General features: G+C 40.5%; 1 protein-coding gene across 3 annotated transcripts in view; it reads left to right on the plus strand.

Annotated features, from left to right (window-relative positions):
* The window catches only part of PITPNC1 (phosphatidylinositol transfer protein cytoplasmic 1), a 219,987-nt gene extending 208,828 nt beyond the window's left edge, over window positions 1–11,159 (plus strand). The window contains exon 8 of one of the 3 annotated variants that reach the window (XM_080681341.1): window positions 6,555–11,159. In XM_080681341.1, coding sequence (XP_080537467.1) covers window positions 6,555–6,871 — 317 coding nt within the window. In that variant the 3' untranslated portion in view covers window positions 6,872–11,159. Of the gene's footprint in view, window positions 1–3,355; window positions 3,638–6,554 lie in introns of those variants that run through there. The other 2 variants (XM_080681342.1, XM_080681343.1) reach the window with 2 other exon arrangements.
* The last annotated feature ends 4,894 nt before the right edge of the window (window positions 11,160–16,053 follow it).

Raw genomic sequence — 16,053 nt, forward strand, 5'->3', positions numbered from 1 at the left:
AGGGGTGATTATTTTTCAGTTTACTTGCAAAATAAGGGACACAGGCTTCTTTTAATTAAGAGTTGCCCTGACACACATAAGCGTTTGCTTGCTTGCTGGAAACAAAGAGATCCGAACCTAAACGGTTAGACGTCACTGATCATTAAAAATCGATCAGTAATGAAGATGAAGCAGCTCTGGAAGGATAATCTGCCCTTGGCCACCTGTAATTGAATTTACTAGAAAATTGATTCACATATAGATTGCAAGGTAATATACTTTGCAGAAGCAAGACATAATACATTTTACCAGATAACCTGAACAGGAACTTACATTTTTCACTTGAGTAGGCTTTCCATAAATTACTAAGAATACGGAAAATGTTTACTCCGTTTCCATAAGCATGTATGGTACGTGGGAGTAGTTCCGGATTCAGGCAAACATATTTCGCTTACCGCAGCAGCAGGGACCAAATTATCATCATCTTTTAGAGCAGTGGTTCTCAACCTTTCTAATGCCGCGACCCTTTAATACAGTTCCTCATGTTGTGGCGACCCACAGGTTGAGAACCGCTAGCAGGGTCGCCTAAGACCATCGGAAAACACAGATATTTACATTACAATTCATTAACAGTAGAAAAATTACAGTTATGAAGTAGCAACGAAAATAATTTTATGGTTGGGGGTCACCACAACATGAGGAACTGTATTAAAGGGTCGTGGCATTAGGAAGGTTGAGAACCACTGTTTTAGAGAATCACTTTGTTAGAAATGTTCACACTGTGTTTTTTTAAATATCTTTAATTGATTTTTAGAAAGGAAGGGAGAGAGAGAGAGAAACATCCATGTGACAATGAAATATCGATTGGCTACCCCTGCCTGGGGATGGAGCCCGCAACCTGGGCATGTGACCTGATCGAGAATTGAACCGGAAACCTGTGCACAGTACAGCGCTCAGCTAACTGAGCCACACCATCCGGGGCTAGAAATGTTCACCCTTATGTGGTCTGATTGGGAGGTGTGTTGTTGTTTTTCTTTTAGACAAAACTTTCTGAAATTTTGTTTCTTAACTCTTAATCTTAAAAAGGGGGAGGAGGATGTCATGTTTCTAGAATGGGCACCATTCTAGAAAAGTGTCTCTCCTTACCAATTCCAGATTGATGGTATCCCTCTTCTAATGACCACAAATAATAGATTTTTAAATGTTGGGTTTTTTTTCTTTCTTACACAAATACTGCATATTTGATGTAGAAAATGTGGAGAATATAAATAAGCAAAAAGAAGAAAATGATCATTAGCTATCATTCTAACACCTTGAAACAGTCACCATTTACATTTTGAAATACATACTTTGTCTTTTTAAAATGTATATAATGCTTTTCTGGCAAAAAAAAAAAGATTTCACATAATATATATAAGTTTTTACCTCCTATTTTTTATTTAACAATGTACCGAGGATATTTCTCTGTGCTGTTAAATATCCTTCTACATTATTTGTGTTTGCATAGCATTATCGGCCCCCTGGGTTGTTTTCAATTTTTCACTATTATGAACAAGGCAGTAATGAGAGTATCTTTGTTATTAAATTCTTCATCACATCCATTAAATTGATATACCTTTGAAAGCACATAGTCACACAGTTTAAGCCCCTCTCTTAACATTAAAGATAAAGAATGATTTGTGTTGGAATTCACTAGAACAGAGAAACTAAAAAGCCTTTGTGAAGGGGAGAGAAGAAATATCTTTAAGTTTTAAACTTCGAGCTTAGAATGACCTCAGTATTCATTCCAGGCATATTTGTGTTTAAGAAATTTTGATGACCAGCCATTGAAATGAAAGTGATTGTATTGACAGGATGTGTTGTTATTGTTAACTAAGGTGCATTTGTTCTAATCACAAAGCAGCATCTCTTTATTGCTTCCAGTTACCTCGATTTTCTAAAACAAAAGCATGCTCTTCGCTTGGCCAGACTCTGCTTAGCTTGATACTTACATTGCTATGGACAGCATTCGTGACTGACGGTTTCTGGGTGTGAGGGGACCATCCAACTAAATAACATGGCCCAGGTCTGGGTTTAGAGCCGCCCTCTACCCTGGCCCCAGACAATACTGAATTAAATCAGAAACTTCTGGCAAGTCTGCCTTTTGGAAACAAAGAGAATCTCACATGACACACATGGATTGATATAAAAAGACAGCAAACCACATGCTACAGAAAATACCTAAGGAACCATTCCAGCTGTGAATACCAGCTCTAAGCCTCGAAATTAATTAGTGATCAGGGTGGGTGGTTGATTAACGATTGCTCAGCATACCTTTATTGTAAAGAGGCGTGAAGCTAAATTCTGCCGTGAGAGCAACAGGAGAATGCCCATCTGGGACAGTTGTTGATAAATTGTAGTAAAATAGCCAAAGGTGTAAGGTGAGTGTCGGGGGTACAACAACAAAGGTATTTAAAGTGGGACTGATAGTTAGGTTTTTGGACTTCACATACTGAAACTGGACAGGTTCCGTGTTTAAGTTTTTTATCAGTTGGGTTAGGACAGTGTTTCTCAACCTCAGCACCACTGACAGTTGGGCCAGGTAGATAAATTCTTTGTTGGAGGAAGGGTGGCATCCCAGTTGTGACAATCAAGAATGTCACAAAATTGTCCCCCGCTGAGAACTGCTAGATTAACAGATCATTATCCTGAATACTGAAAGCCTGAAGACTCAGGCCAAAAATCATAAAGTCATGTGCCGTCATATTTATAGACGAGTGTGGATGTAAGTAGTGCCAGCCACCTTCAAGCTGTTAGGCTAGACTTGGAGTTCAGTGTAGACCTGCACTCTGACACCACGCATTCTGTGCAAAAGCTCACCTGTGTGTGAGCACTGCACCCAATCTCACTTATACCCATGAACATCGTCCCAGGCCTTCTACGTCATGTCTCCTACAATAGCAATGAAAGTGCCCTTTCTCTTGTCAAATGCACTGATTTACAGAACCTATTTGGGAAGGTATATGGAAGGTAAGTTTGAAGGCAAACACAGCTGAGCACATCCCTAAAGGGATCTTCTAACTCTGCTTTAGGAGATCTCAGGCTATGGCACTGCCCACGCGCTCCTATTCCACCCACTTAGCTCACTTTACAGGAGTCACCCCTAAAAAATGTCCACTCTTCCCTTTCTAAGACTATTTTGAGTTCCCTTCCTTGTTCTCACTGCCCCTCTGGCTGGTTTAGCTAACTTTATGATTTGCTTTCCATAAAGTTAGTGAATCCCCCGCTTTTTAAACCTCTCTTTGGCTTCTGCTAAGCTACCATCTTTCCCTAAAGTCTCCCCATTGAAAGTTTGCATTTAATAATGGAAGTTGCCAACGTCTTGACCTTCTTTCAGATATGACAATGGACGATGTTCGAGAATACGAGAAAAACATGCATGAACAAACCAACATAAAAGTTTGCAATCAGCATTCCTCCACTGTGGATGACATAGAGAGCCAGGCCCAAACAAGTGTATGTAGAATTTTAAAACGTGTTGCCCCTCCCTTTACAAACGTACACTGACCTGTGAAATGCTGCCAGCGCCAGTTCTCAGGCCTCCACGGAGAGCGTCGTCGCCCAGGGGCTGTTGGTAAAGAGCCGCTCACTTGCAGACATTTCGAGTCTTTAAAGCCACTTGACGTGCAGGGTGTTCCAGTCATAAAGCCAACACCATGGAGAGAGGAAACATTTTGTGGGACTACTAAAGGCCTGGCCTGTACCAGAAGAGAAGAGAGGGGTAAAAGCAGGGGTCATAGGTAACCGTCTTTCATTCAGGGGAAGGCTTCTGACCCATCTGGTCTTTCAGGTTTCCTTACATTTGCTCTGAAATGCTTTCTATGGCCTTTTATAGCTGTTTTACCCAATAGGTTCATCTTTACTAGGTTAATGTCCAGGTGGGGCTGTGGTCCCTTCATGCATCTGGCAGCGCAGTGGCAATGATGGTGTGGTGAGTGGGGACTCCGCCAGATCTATCCTGGGGTGTCAGATAAGCCCCAGGGAGCCTCAAGTTATTCCCAGGCTCGTGGGAAATTGAGAGGTGACTATAGGGTGTCTGCCAGCATTTTACATATAGTTGTATTCATGCTAATGAAGAGGAGCTACAGATGACAAAGAAAAATGGAACCTCTGAGTTACTTGTATGTGCCTTTGGCCAGAGCTGGGATCTCTGGGTGGCAGCTTGAGCTCGCATGCCCCAGAGCAGCTGACGAATGAGTCCGACCACTGCCCCAGAGTAACACATTAATTAGATTTTTAAGAAACTGATGATGTTGTAGTTGTAGGAGACTGAGAAATGGCTATTGTAAACGGATGCTTTGGAATTGTGAAGACCTTCTGCTACACTTTGGAAATCTTTAGCTGAGTTTTTAAAGCATGTCTTTAGAATGTCCCTGCAAGGCCGCTGTTGGATGCACGTGACTGCCCTTGAGGTTGAAATGGCCCTAACGCTTCCTCCCCATTTTGCATGCTGTGATTGGATTTGCAGAAAACCCTTCTCACAAGAGTTAGCCCAGGTGGTCCTCTCTCTGCACAGATCAGTTCCGACAGGACCTCTGTCTTCCTCTCTCCCTGTTCTAAAGTTAGAAGTGCTCCTTCAGGAAACTGTCCTTGAATTTTCATCACTTTCAATTACCTTTTCTTTTAGGAATGTTAGACACCAATTCCCCCTCAGCCGCTCTCTGAAAGCTGCTCACTGTCAGGAGGACCAGACAAAGGAAGCCAGAGGACTGGGAGAGACGCTACACGTCCCAAAGATTCAAAGCACAATGCTTGTCTCCTTCTGAGTTCTTACAGCTTTCACCTTAGGCTCTTCCTTGGTTTCCTTTCCGTTTTACTGCGAGTACTGGTGTTAGGTCCCTTTACCACGTAGAGACGGTGGCGCCTAGAATGGTTCTCCCCAGGCGAAAGCCCATGCGTGGGTTCTCTTGCTGCAGCTCACAGGCGTTCCCGTGACATCAGTAAGAGAGATGTCTACTAGTATCTCTTCCGAAGTTACAGAGTGGTTATTTTGAATGCTGGCGACATTTCCCGTATTCTGTGGCATTCCTTCAAATTGGAGATTATTTTTCCATTGTCTCTCCTCTCCATCATAATGAAAAACAGTTGAAATCAAGAAGTTGCTGTCCACCACAAATAAAAACTACATGAGTGCCCAATAAAACTTAAATCATCAACCCGAGTAGAAACAAATTAGATTGAAATTATGCAAAATTAACATCCATGACCAGGGCAATAAGGAAATTGTCTCCTTTTCAATTTGAGCAGTTTCAGTGCCTTCAAGGAAGGGAACTTCTAAGAGACTCCGGAAGGGACTGTAAGATAAAATTCTGTCTCTTCTGGGTGATTTCTGCTCTCTGCTGGATGCATGGAGTAGGACACTGTGTTCAGCTGCTTTTTCAGAAAGCCTGATTTCTCTGAGATGGTTCCCATTTATTAGAGCAGAAACAGACCCCGATTCAGTGACATTTTCCTGAGATCCTCAATTTTATTTTGCAGTACCTCTTTTTAAAAAGACATAATCTCTTTTCTTAGCTTAATAGTCTTAATGGTGTTTAAGTGGTAGGTTCATGGGTATGATTTTTCTTGTACTCTTCTGAGTTTTATATTATATCAACACAACCATAATTTTTTATTTCCTTTGTAAACAAAACAGTCCCTTTCAGAAAATTTAGTAATTGTTTCCAGGAAATCTGCTTAAGGATTTTGTTTTTTAAAAAATATTTCTGATTTGCTCATATGTTATTATGTGACACATATATCAGGATGGGGCAAATGTAGGTTTATAGTTGTTCATACAGAAAACAATACAAAAATGAATAAATAATAATATAAGAATAAACTCTGTTTCATATACTCACAACTGTAAACCTACCTTTGCCACGCACTGTATGCATCATTTTGGGGCCATTAATGGTTTTAGTTACCTTCTCTTTATAGAAAAGATGGCCAGGTCTGATAATAGTCATACCCACAACACACACACACACCCACACTCACTGCTCTGGTCTGATTCTGTACTCCTAATGTTCTGATATATATATATATATATATATATATATATATATATATATATATATGTATTGATTTCAGGGAGGGAGAGGGAGAGAGAATAGAAACATCAATGATGAGAGAGAATCATTGATCAGCTGCCTCCTGCATGCCCCCTACGGGGGACGGAGCCCACAACCAGGCTCGTGCACTGACCAGGAATCAAACCGTGACCTCCTGTTTCATAGATCAATGCTCAACCACTGAGCCACACCAGCTGGGCACTCCTGATGTTTTCTAATTCAGAATACATAAAACACTCACTGAAGAGTGCTTGTGAAGTCTTGGAGATGGGTATTCATAAAGGAATATTATTTTAGAGGTTTGCCTCCGTAAAAAGGAAAAATTTAGGGTTTAACATTTTAGTAATAATTTGGGTTTATAATCCAAAGAGGCCCCTTTTTCATAGGGTCCCATAGGTCCTTTAAAAACGGGCATAGAGATGAATCCATTTGCATGTCTTCTAAATAACTGCTCGTTTTTCTATCTTTTTCTTTTCTTTGAAGACATGACAATGGATGAAGTCCGAGAATTTGAACGAGCCACTCAGGAAGCCACCAACCAGAAAATTGGCGTTTTTCCACCTGTGATTTCTATCTCGAGCATTCCCCTGCTGCCTTCTTCAGTCCGCAGTGCCCCTTCCAGTGCGCCGTCCACACCTCTGTCCTCAGATGCACCTGAGTTTCTGTCCGTGCCCAAAGATCGGCCCCGGAAAAAGTCTGCCCCAGAAACTCTCACGCTTCCAGACCCCGAGAAAAAAACCACCCTGAATTTACCTGGCGTACCCTCTTCAGACAGGCCATGCCGGCCCAAGTCAGAATAACTTTGTGTGAATATTTCATGGGGTTTTATAGTTTCATTTTCAGGGTTGTTTTTTTTTTGTTTTGTTTTGTTTTTTAAGAATCTTCTAATATAGAAAAAGACTGCTTTGTCACTCAAAACATGTTCCTTCTATCTGAGTGTGCATGTGGTTAAGTAATTTCACATATAATATGAGTCCCTAAATATGCCACACAGCATCATATTAGATGCAACATGTCAGACATGCAAAGGACAGAAGGCATCTTCTGTAGCCACAGCTGGAAGCCTGGGAGGAAGCCTTGTTATTGGGCATTTGATGTGATTGGTATGGACTTCAAGGGTAAATAAATGAAAACTTTGCACCACTGTGGTACAAGGTGTGATAAAATAGTGAAGTCAGTTTCCTCTGATCAAACCTGAAATTCTCAAAAATACTCTCAGGCGTAACATACCTAATTGTTAAATTTTGAACTGCTCATCACCAATACTTGAATACCAGTAGTTACTAAAATTCCTATTTTGGTTAGTCTGACTCAGGATTTGGGGCCTAATTAACACTTTAAATTTTTTGAAAATTTTAATTATCAACCCACAGAGGCTCCATGTGCAATTAATGATAACTTATTTATACCTTTCACAGAATTTAATAAAGATTCCACTTGCTTCTGTCTTTTAATAACTTTTCCCCTATGTGCCCTCAGAAATCTTAAGAATTACATGGGTGAATGTGACCTTAACTTGACAGATTTTGGAAAGGTTGAGTTAGGAGCCAAGAGGCCCAGGTGAGACAAACATCTTTTTCTCTCTACAGGTACCAACAAACCTTAACTTGTCAGCTTCTATCATCCATGAAGATTCTCAGAATTTGCAAATAATTAAGTAGAGTTTACTGACTACTTGCCCACTCAAAAAGTTAAAGGGTAGAGTAAGCTAACTGGACTTTAACTCTGTTGGAATATCTGGTTCGGGAAACCCTAAAAAGGAGAATTGTTTTTTATCTCCCTCCTGGTTTTACTTTTAATAACATCCAGACTTCCTGGACCCGATGGCCCATCACAGGATCTTAGAAAAGACTGTCATTCTCTTGCTCCTTACTTGAAATCCAAATAGTGGGATGTCCCAGAAGTTGAGTAAATACTGTCAAGTGGGAGGAGAGAATGAGCAGAATTGTTGACTCCTGTTTGTAAAGCAAAAAGGAGGAGAGATTCATGTCCTTCTGTCTAGCTTTCTTTTCTGAAAGTATTGCTAATGCAAGATTAGATTCAAGGTTGACGGGAGGCAAGCTCATTCACCAAAGTGGCAGAAAGAGAACTCTCCTTTGATGTTAAAAGGAAAAACCTGCCACCTTCGCACCTCACTGCCTTTAAACGCAGAAGGAAGGGCAAGCAGTACCTATATTCACTTTTGTCCTCCAACAAGGAAGAGAGGAAGAGAGCAAAGTAATTGGGCAACTCCAAGCCCCACGCTAGCCTTCCTCACCGTAACCTCCAACCTCAGGAAAGGGACCTTCCCACACAGATTCCAAAGGAAACACACAGACCAAGGAGCATAGCCTTCTTCTCTCTCCTGGCCTCAGCCAATGGCCCCTGCCTCCTTCTCTCTCTAAGTGCTCAACACTCTGCATTGTGTCTTTCAAGTTGACAAACTCCCAGGTGCAGACGCTGGCCCCTGAGCCCAGCACCAAGTAAGCGTAAGTCATACGTCAGACTGTCAAGATCATATCTTAATCTACAGGTTGATATTTAGCTCGAAAAAAAAATTTTTAATCCAGAACTCAAGGGAAACCAGTTACAAATAGCTTAGGTCAACATGCATCTCTTCCCTAAGAGCGATATAGCATTGTAGTAAGACATCTTTGCATGGTATGGTAGCATGATTTTTTGCTTGTGGGAAAACTTAATCTTTTACTGAACCCCTTGGACTTCTCAAAGGCTCTCTCTCCACACAGTAATACTTAAGGATTATGTTTGGCTTCAGAAAGCAAAATTCTATTTTCACAAGGCAACAATCATGTGTGTGTTTGCTTACCATTTATTTACGAGCTGAAATCAGCTTTGTAACAAGTGGGGATGGGGTCAGTTTCTAATGGAACCGATCTATTTTGTGCAGGTTGTTAACACATCTGACGCCTAGTTTTTCCATTCATACCATTGCTGTTTGTAAAGTAGCTTCCGCTAGCAAGGTCAACAATCCTATCCGCTTTAGAAAGCTAATTTCTCATTTCCTTCTGTGAGTTTTCTTTCTCATAGCCAGTATAATACCATGGACATCAATTACAAACTGCTAAAGACAGTGTGAGTTTTAGCCATCAAAAGTGTGTGCACTTAAAATACATTCAGTTTTCTGTCTACATGTGGTTTATGTGCATTTAAGAAAAGTGGAGGGGGGGTAAGTATATTCCTTCAGCTGCTTTGAATATTTAATCCCATCATCATGAGCATACCTGACTTCACCATTTTATCTGCCTTGATTTCCAAGTGTCATTTTACATTCTCCATACATGCCTTTGTTTATTGTGGGATACAAGCCTGCAATGAATGTGTATATAGAACCTTAATAATTCCTATAAGGATGGAAATGTAATGGCTGCATGATGGAAACTTAGAAGAAGGAAAAAAGCAGAAACTTGAATTCTTTAAGCATGTTTGGGGGTGGGGGAATAGAATCTTTAACTTAGTGCCTCTGTCTGCGGTGTGGAAACCTTCAACTTTGTTCACCAAAATTGTATTATACCTGTATGTACATATATAGAAATATAGTATAGTGAATCAAACACCACCAGTTTGAAGTCTCTGATAGCCAAATTAAAGTAATCCACAGAATAGCACATGCACAGCACACCGTCTTCATCTCCGATGTTGGTGAAAACCATGACAATGGCTGTACATTTCATTACTTCAGGTGCATTTCAAATACCAGACGCCCCTGTGCTTCTCATGGGCTGTGTGTGGTACAGCATTTGTAGCTTTGACTGCTTTCCCAGGATCAGAGGGTCTTGGTGTTTTTCCTGTGTGAATTTTGTCAGAAGTTAGCTCTGAAGACCATTTCATCTTTCTACTTTTGGGCTATAACAAAGCAAAGCAAAGGAGGCCATGACATTTTTCACTCACCATCGTTATAACAGGCACAATATGCGTTTGCTAGTGAACTAATTTATAAACCCTTCTGTTACGGTTTTGCATCTGTGTGAGAGGAATAGTTTTAATGTATTTGGAGGTTTATATTAGCCATGTTTTGGGTTGTGAGAATAAATCTCTAAGCGCAGTCGTGGTTGTACAATGCAGGCACAAAAACCCAAGACCCCAAAAGTAATTACAGCGTTTTCTTTCAAGGCACTGTAATACTGGCCTAAAGAATAGGTCCTGACACTTCTCCAGAAATCATTTTCCTGTGAAAATTTCAAGGCTAATGTATTTATGTACATTTTTAAATTCTACTTTTCTTGGTAGCTCTTCTGGGCTCAGAGACAGCAAGGTCACTGTCTAGTTTAGGTCAGTAGGAATTTTACTTTTCAGAAGGGCCAGAGTATAATTCAGATATAATGTGTAATCAGATAATCCAATAGACAGGAATTGTGTAAATAGTTTTAGTCCCTTTCTGATCATCTGACTCAGTAGGCCAGGTGACAATCTGCCATCTGAGCCCTAATTCTTGAAATTTAAAAAAAAAAGAAAATCTGTTGTGTGGCTGTAACTGGTCAAGCAACTCGTTCTTGCTGAGACTGAAATGTCACGCAATCGCACAGCCTTGGCACGCGGAGGCAACACCGGGTTCTTGTGTGCTCTATCTTCGGAACGATCTGTTTGCATTTGGAATGTAAGTGTTTAAGCTTTTAGGAGTTAGTGCAATAAGAGGATGTGAATATGTGGAGAACTTTTCAGATGTGATTCATGGTAATTTTGTTGTTAAGTTAAATGCTTTAGGATGTTGTGGCCTAAAAGGGAAAGCATGTCTATGGAATTGCAAGTCCCCCTTCAGTTCCTATGTATCACCAAGAAGAGGTTCTTTGAGTTGATGTTATGCCTACGCTGCTTCTGTGTCGCTTCAAGTGTCATTTTTTAGTGTTTACATTTCAAACTGGGATCTTGATTTGTTAAATGGGTCGATATACCACTGCCACTGCTGAAGGACCAAAGTTTGGAGTGCACAGTGTTACAGTCTACAAGCAAAGCCAACAAAAGGTGACCCTCACATATGCCATCCTTCTGTGTCATTTTATGGCTGTTTTGTGTTTCCCCCCAGTTATTTATTATTGTTAATAACTTACTTTTTCTTACCTTCTGTTGTAAATAAAGTACAAAGCAATCTTCTTTCCAAGTGTGGCTTCCTCTCTCCACTGGTCTCCAGGGATTGTTGGTAATTGTGAGTTTGTGGGTTGATGGGAAAGAAATGATCAAGGAAGAAGGAACAAGCCAATGGCCGGTACTTAGACCCAGGTCTAGGCATTTGTGTGCAAGGAAGCCTGGCCTGCTAATAAGCCATATGGTGCCTTCAGGGAAAGCCTGGGTGCCAGCTCTAACTATCCAGCCAGAAAATACCCAAGGAGAGTCTGTAACCCAGTGGGACACACACATAGACTCATCCACCCATCTACGGGCTTGGTTCCCCTTATCAAAGATGAGACCACAGTCTGAGTGGTAACCAAGAAAAATCATCCTGAAGGAATCTGTAGGTACACCACCCAAGTGGAACACCAGATTCTCTCGTGTATATTTGTATAATTGTGTGTGTGTGTGTGTTTCATGTGGTTGACCCAGGCAAAACCTGCTTTCAAGTTTATTAGGTTGACTTTCTCTGCTTAATTATTAGCCCTCTAATATGCCATACTCCCGTAAATTCTTCCTTTTCCATAGCATGCAATCTAGTAGAATATGCCATTCAAGTCCAAACATTTAACTACTACTTCTACTCCTGGGAATACTAGAAACAGCCTTGTACTTTGCCTTAATACTCTTGCTCTGGTCCCAGCATTGAGGTCTCTAGCTAGAAACTGGACTTCTCTGATTTATTTAGACGTTCAGTGCCTTCTCTAGTTTGCTAAGCTGCAGAACTGTTCATTGGCTAATTACAGAAACGAAAGCATAAGGAATTGCATTTAACTGAATAAACAAACATCAATTTGAAGTCATTTTGTTTTCATACTCTCAGTGATAACAAACATTGAATGATGCATCTTTTCTTGAGGATTTCCTGTAAACCACCTATAACTGACAAGTTTTATTTTGTTTCATTTTGGTTTAACCAAGAGAGAATCAAGGTAAAAACTTGAGCTCACTGTTATTTTAGAATCAGTGACTCCTGATTGTAACAGGATCTTGGTAAGGACAGAGCTGAGTCTTTCCTACGTCTTTCATTTCCCTTCTTGGAAAGAATGTGATGATAGATTGCATATGCTGTCCAAAAAAAGAAGGTTAGCAGCCTGTGCGTCATCCTTTCTTTGACCATGAGCCATGTGAGAGCCACTCCGGAGGAATAGAGAATTCTCCTCACGGAAAATGAGTGGCCCTAGCAAACCAGGACATGGTATTAAATTTGCCCGCAAGTTAGTTTGGAATCTGCAGCCTACTTATTTGTTTTTGGTATTATGTGTCCATGTTAACTTTTTATTTTGACATAATTACGGATTCACAGAAAGTTACAAAGACATGTACATGGATGTTCTGTCACCCTTCACCCAGCCTCCCCGAGTGATAACAGCTTGTACAAATATCATACAACAACATCACAACCACAGGGCATGTAAAAGTGGTGAAATCTGAATAAGCTTTAAGTGTACAATTCAGTAGCATTGAATATACACAATGTTATCCAACCATCACCACTACCCATTTCCAGAACTTTTTCATCCTTCCAAACAGAAACTGTACCCATTAAACAGTGACTGTATCCTTCCTCCCCTGAGACCCTGATAGCCTCTATTCTGCTTTCTGTCTCTACGAATTTGCCTATTCTGGACACTATATTCCTATTCTGGAATCATACAACATTTGTCTTTTTGTGTCTGGCCTATATCACTTTGCATAATGTTTTCAACATTCATGTTACACCATGCATCAGATATTTTAAAGGCTTATTTTATGGAAGAGGGTATATCCAATAAGCCCAATAAACACAGTTGCTCTCCTGTGTTACGTGAGAAAACCATAATGCTGTGTACTGTTGGGCAAATCACTTCATCCTTTCTGAGCCTTCATTTCTTTAAGTGTAACCACACCAGCAATAACAGGTAGCATGTGGCCCTGGCCGGTGTGGCTCCGTTGATTGGGCTTCATCCCCTGCACCTGGAGGTTGCTGGTTCCATTCCCAGTTAAGGGCCTTGCCTGGGTTGCAGGCTCCCTGGAGGGAGGGAGGCGGTTGGTGTTGCACTGTCACATCAATGTTTCTCTCCCTTCCTCTCTAAAAGTCAGTAAATGATTCTTTAAACAAACAAACAGGTGGCATATATTCTATCTCAGTGACAATCATGTAAAAAATAGGTTTGCCACTCAGTGATGAAAGCTGAGGCTGAGAAAGAGGTTACAGACACTCGGAAACCAAAGCTCCAGGAGGCAGGGTGGCCATTCCCTAGACATGATGCTCCTTTTATTTTGAGTCTATTTTGAGTGAGTCTCTTCTTTGACCACAGGAGGTCACTAAAAACAGTTGGGAAGTAGGTTAAAATGTTCTTTCTAGAAACAAATTTGCCAAAGGAAACAAATATAAGAAACGCAAATTTTTGGACCCTTCCTAGGATTCCAGCAAATATTAATAACATCCCAAGGAAAAAGAACAATGTTTCAAGAAAAGAGCTGGACAAATGAAGTCAGACCTGCAAAACTTACTTCATTTTCCTACATGCAAGTTGTCAAATAATTATGTTTTTCTCCTATAAAGCTTGGATGGTTAAAAAAAAAAAAAAAGTTAACTCAGAATATCTGGTGGATCAATAGTGTGTTATATTAGGTTCTTTTTTTTAAATTTATTTTTATTGATTTCAGAGAGGAAGGGAGAGGGGGAGGGGAGGGGGAGGGAGAGATAGAAATATCAATGATGAGAGTCACTGATCAGCTGCCTCCTGCACAACCCCTACTGGGGATTGCAGCCAGGCATGTACCCTGACCTGGAATCGAACCGTGATCTCCTCTGGTTCATAGGTTGACGTTCAACCAATGAGCCACACTGGCCAGGCTATATTAGATTCTTTTGAGCAACATATCCTGTCATTGTCAGAATATAAAAATGTCAAAAACTTCTCTTTTTTCTGATATGCTTGGTCTAATTTATATCTAAATGAAAAAAAACTTTTTAACATAAGACACCTTCCCCAACCTGATGAATGGTTTTTGAGACAGATCTAAAATATACCCACAAAAGTTTAACTAGAAAGGCCAACATTTTACAAAGCCCTTGTGGGTAGGGCTGCCAGATTTAGCAAATAAAAATACAGGATGCCAGGTTGAATTTAATTCCAGATAAGCAATGAATAATTAATTGCATGGGATATACTTGTACTAAAGAATTATGTTATCTGAAATTCAAATTGGACTGGGCATTCTGTATTTTCTTTGGCAACCTTACTTGTGGGTCAGGTAAGGATTTGATCTTGTTCACCCTGAGAACAGTTATTAAAAGGCTTTAAGCAAGGAGTGGCACAACCAGATTAGAATTTTGATCAGCTTGTACTGGCTACATGTTGGAAGGGAGCCAGCAGAGAAGCAGGGAGACAAGCAATTCCAGGGGTCCAAGTAAGAGGAGGGGCTTGGACCTGAGGGGTGGCAGTGGGGAAGGAGAGAGGACAGGTTGAGCTATATTTAGACGATAAAATCAACAACGCTTGGAACCTAGTCTCTCTCCGCTGCTTTAAATTCCTTCCATGTGGATGACTAGTTGTCCAAACTCCTGAAGATTGTTCGGTGCCGTGGGCACTATACTCATCTAAAACTCCTCACCCCCATCTTTTCTCGCACTTCCCTATTCTGTTACAATTAAATCACAAGTGCTTGTTTGACCTCAAATTTCAAATGCACTGGGTTGGTTTTGGAGGTCATTGACAGGGTGCTAGCATAGACTGAGATATATACCCGATTGGGACCAAGGGGCTTAGATGCTTCCTCTAACTCTGATTTTTGCTGAGGGGAAACCATCTTTATTTCGAGGTTTCTTTATTGCTGAGTTCCAATAATATTGTTCAACTTATTTACACGGTCTCCACATTTGCATCAAGGATGTTTTGAAACTGTGTGATTTTATTCATGTGCGGAACATAAAACAAAAAAGAAAATAAAATGAAAACAAACTCATAGATACAGACAACAGATTGGAGGTTACCAGACAGGAAGAAGAGTGGAGAGAGGCCAAAATAGGTAAAGGGGGTCAAATGGATAGAATCTAGACTTTGGGTGGTGAGCAGGCTATAGTATATGTAGATATCAAATTATAATGTTGTACACCTGAAACTTCTGTAATGTTATTAACCAGTGTTATACCCATTAAAGATAAACAAAGAAAATAAGCACAATATCTGTGAGGCACAGTAAAGCAAAGCATAATAAAACAAGGTGTGCCTGTTTACACAATATTTTTCCAACCCTGCCCCTTAGTTTTAGTCTTAGCTTTGCAATTAAACATAACAAATAGTAAAAAAAAAAAAAAAAAAAAAAGCTTTTTTAAAATATATTTTATTGATTTTTTTACAGAGAGGAAGGGAGAGGGATAGAGAGTTAGAAACATCCGTGAGAGAGAAACATCGATCAGCTGCCTCCTGCACACCTCCTACTGGGGATGTGCCCGCAACCAAGGTACATGCCCTTGACCGGAATCGAACCTGGGACCCTTCAGTCTGCAGGCCGACGCTCTATCCACTGAGCCAAACCGGTTAGGGCAAAAAAAACGTTTTGATATTCTAAAACTAGAAAACATATCTCAGAGAATCTTAGGCCTTATTTAAGAACCACCACAACTTCCATATACTATGAAGTCTTGGTGGAATATATGTGCACCAGCCATTCTCTTTTGAGAACGGTCCTTCTAGAAATGTTCCTTTGGCAAAGCACTTACTATATCCCACTCAGGCACGCCACCAACTGTCAACCTTCCATGAAATGTCCATAACGGGTAACGTTTAAACATGGGCAGGCATCCTTTCCTGCCCATTATATAATTGGACTTGTTCCTTGTATATTTATCACCTGATTCTATTCTAGGAATTGAATGTGAGAGGCAATA

Source organism: Plecotus auritus (genome assembly GCF_963455305.1).
Source record: "Plecotus auritus genome assembly, chromosome: 7".
Classification (NCBI taxonomy): domain Eukaryota; kingdom Metazoa; phylum Chordata; class Mammalia; order Chiroptera; family Vespertilionidae; genus Plecotus; species Plecotus auritus.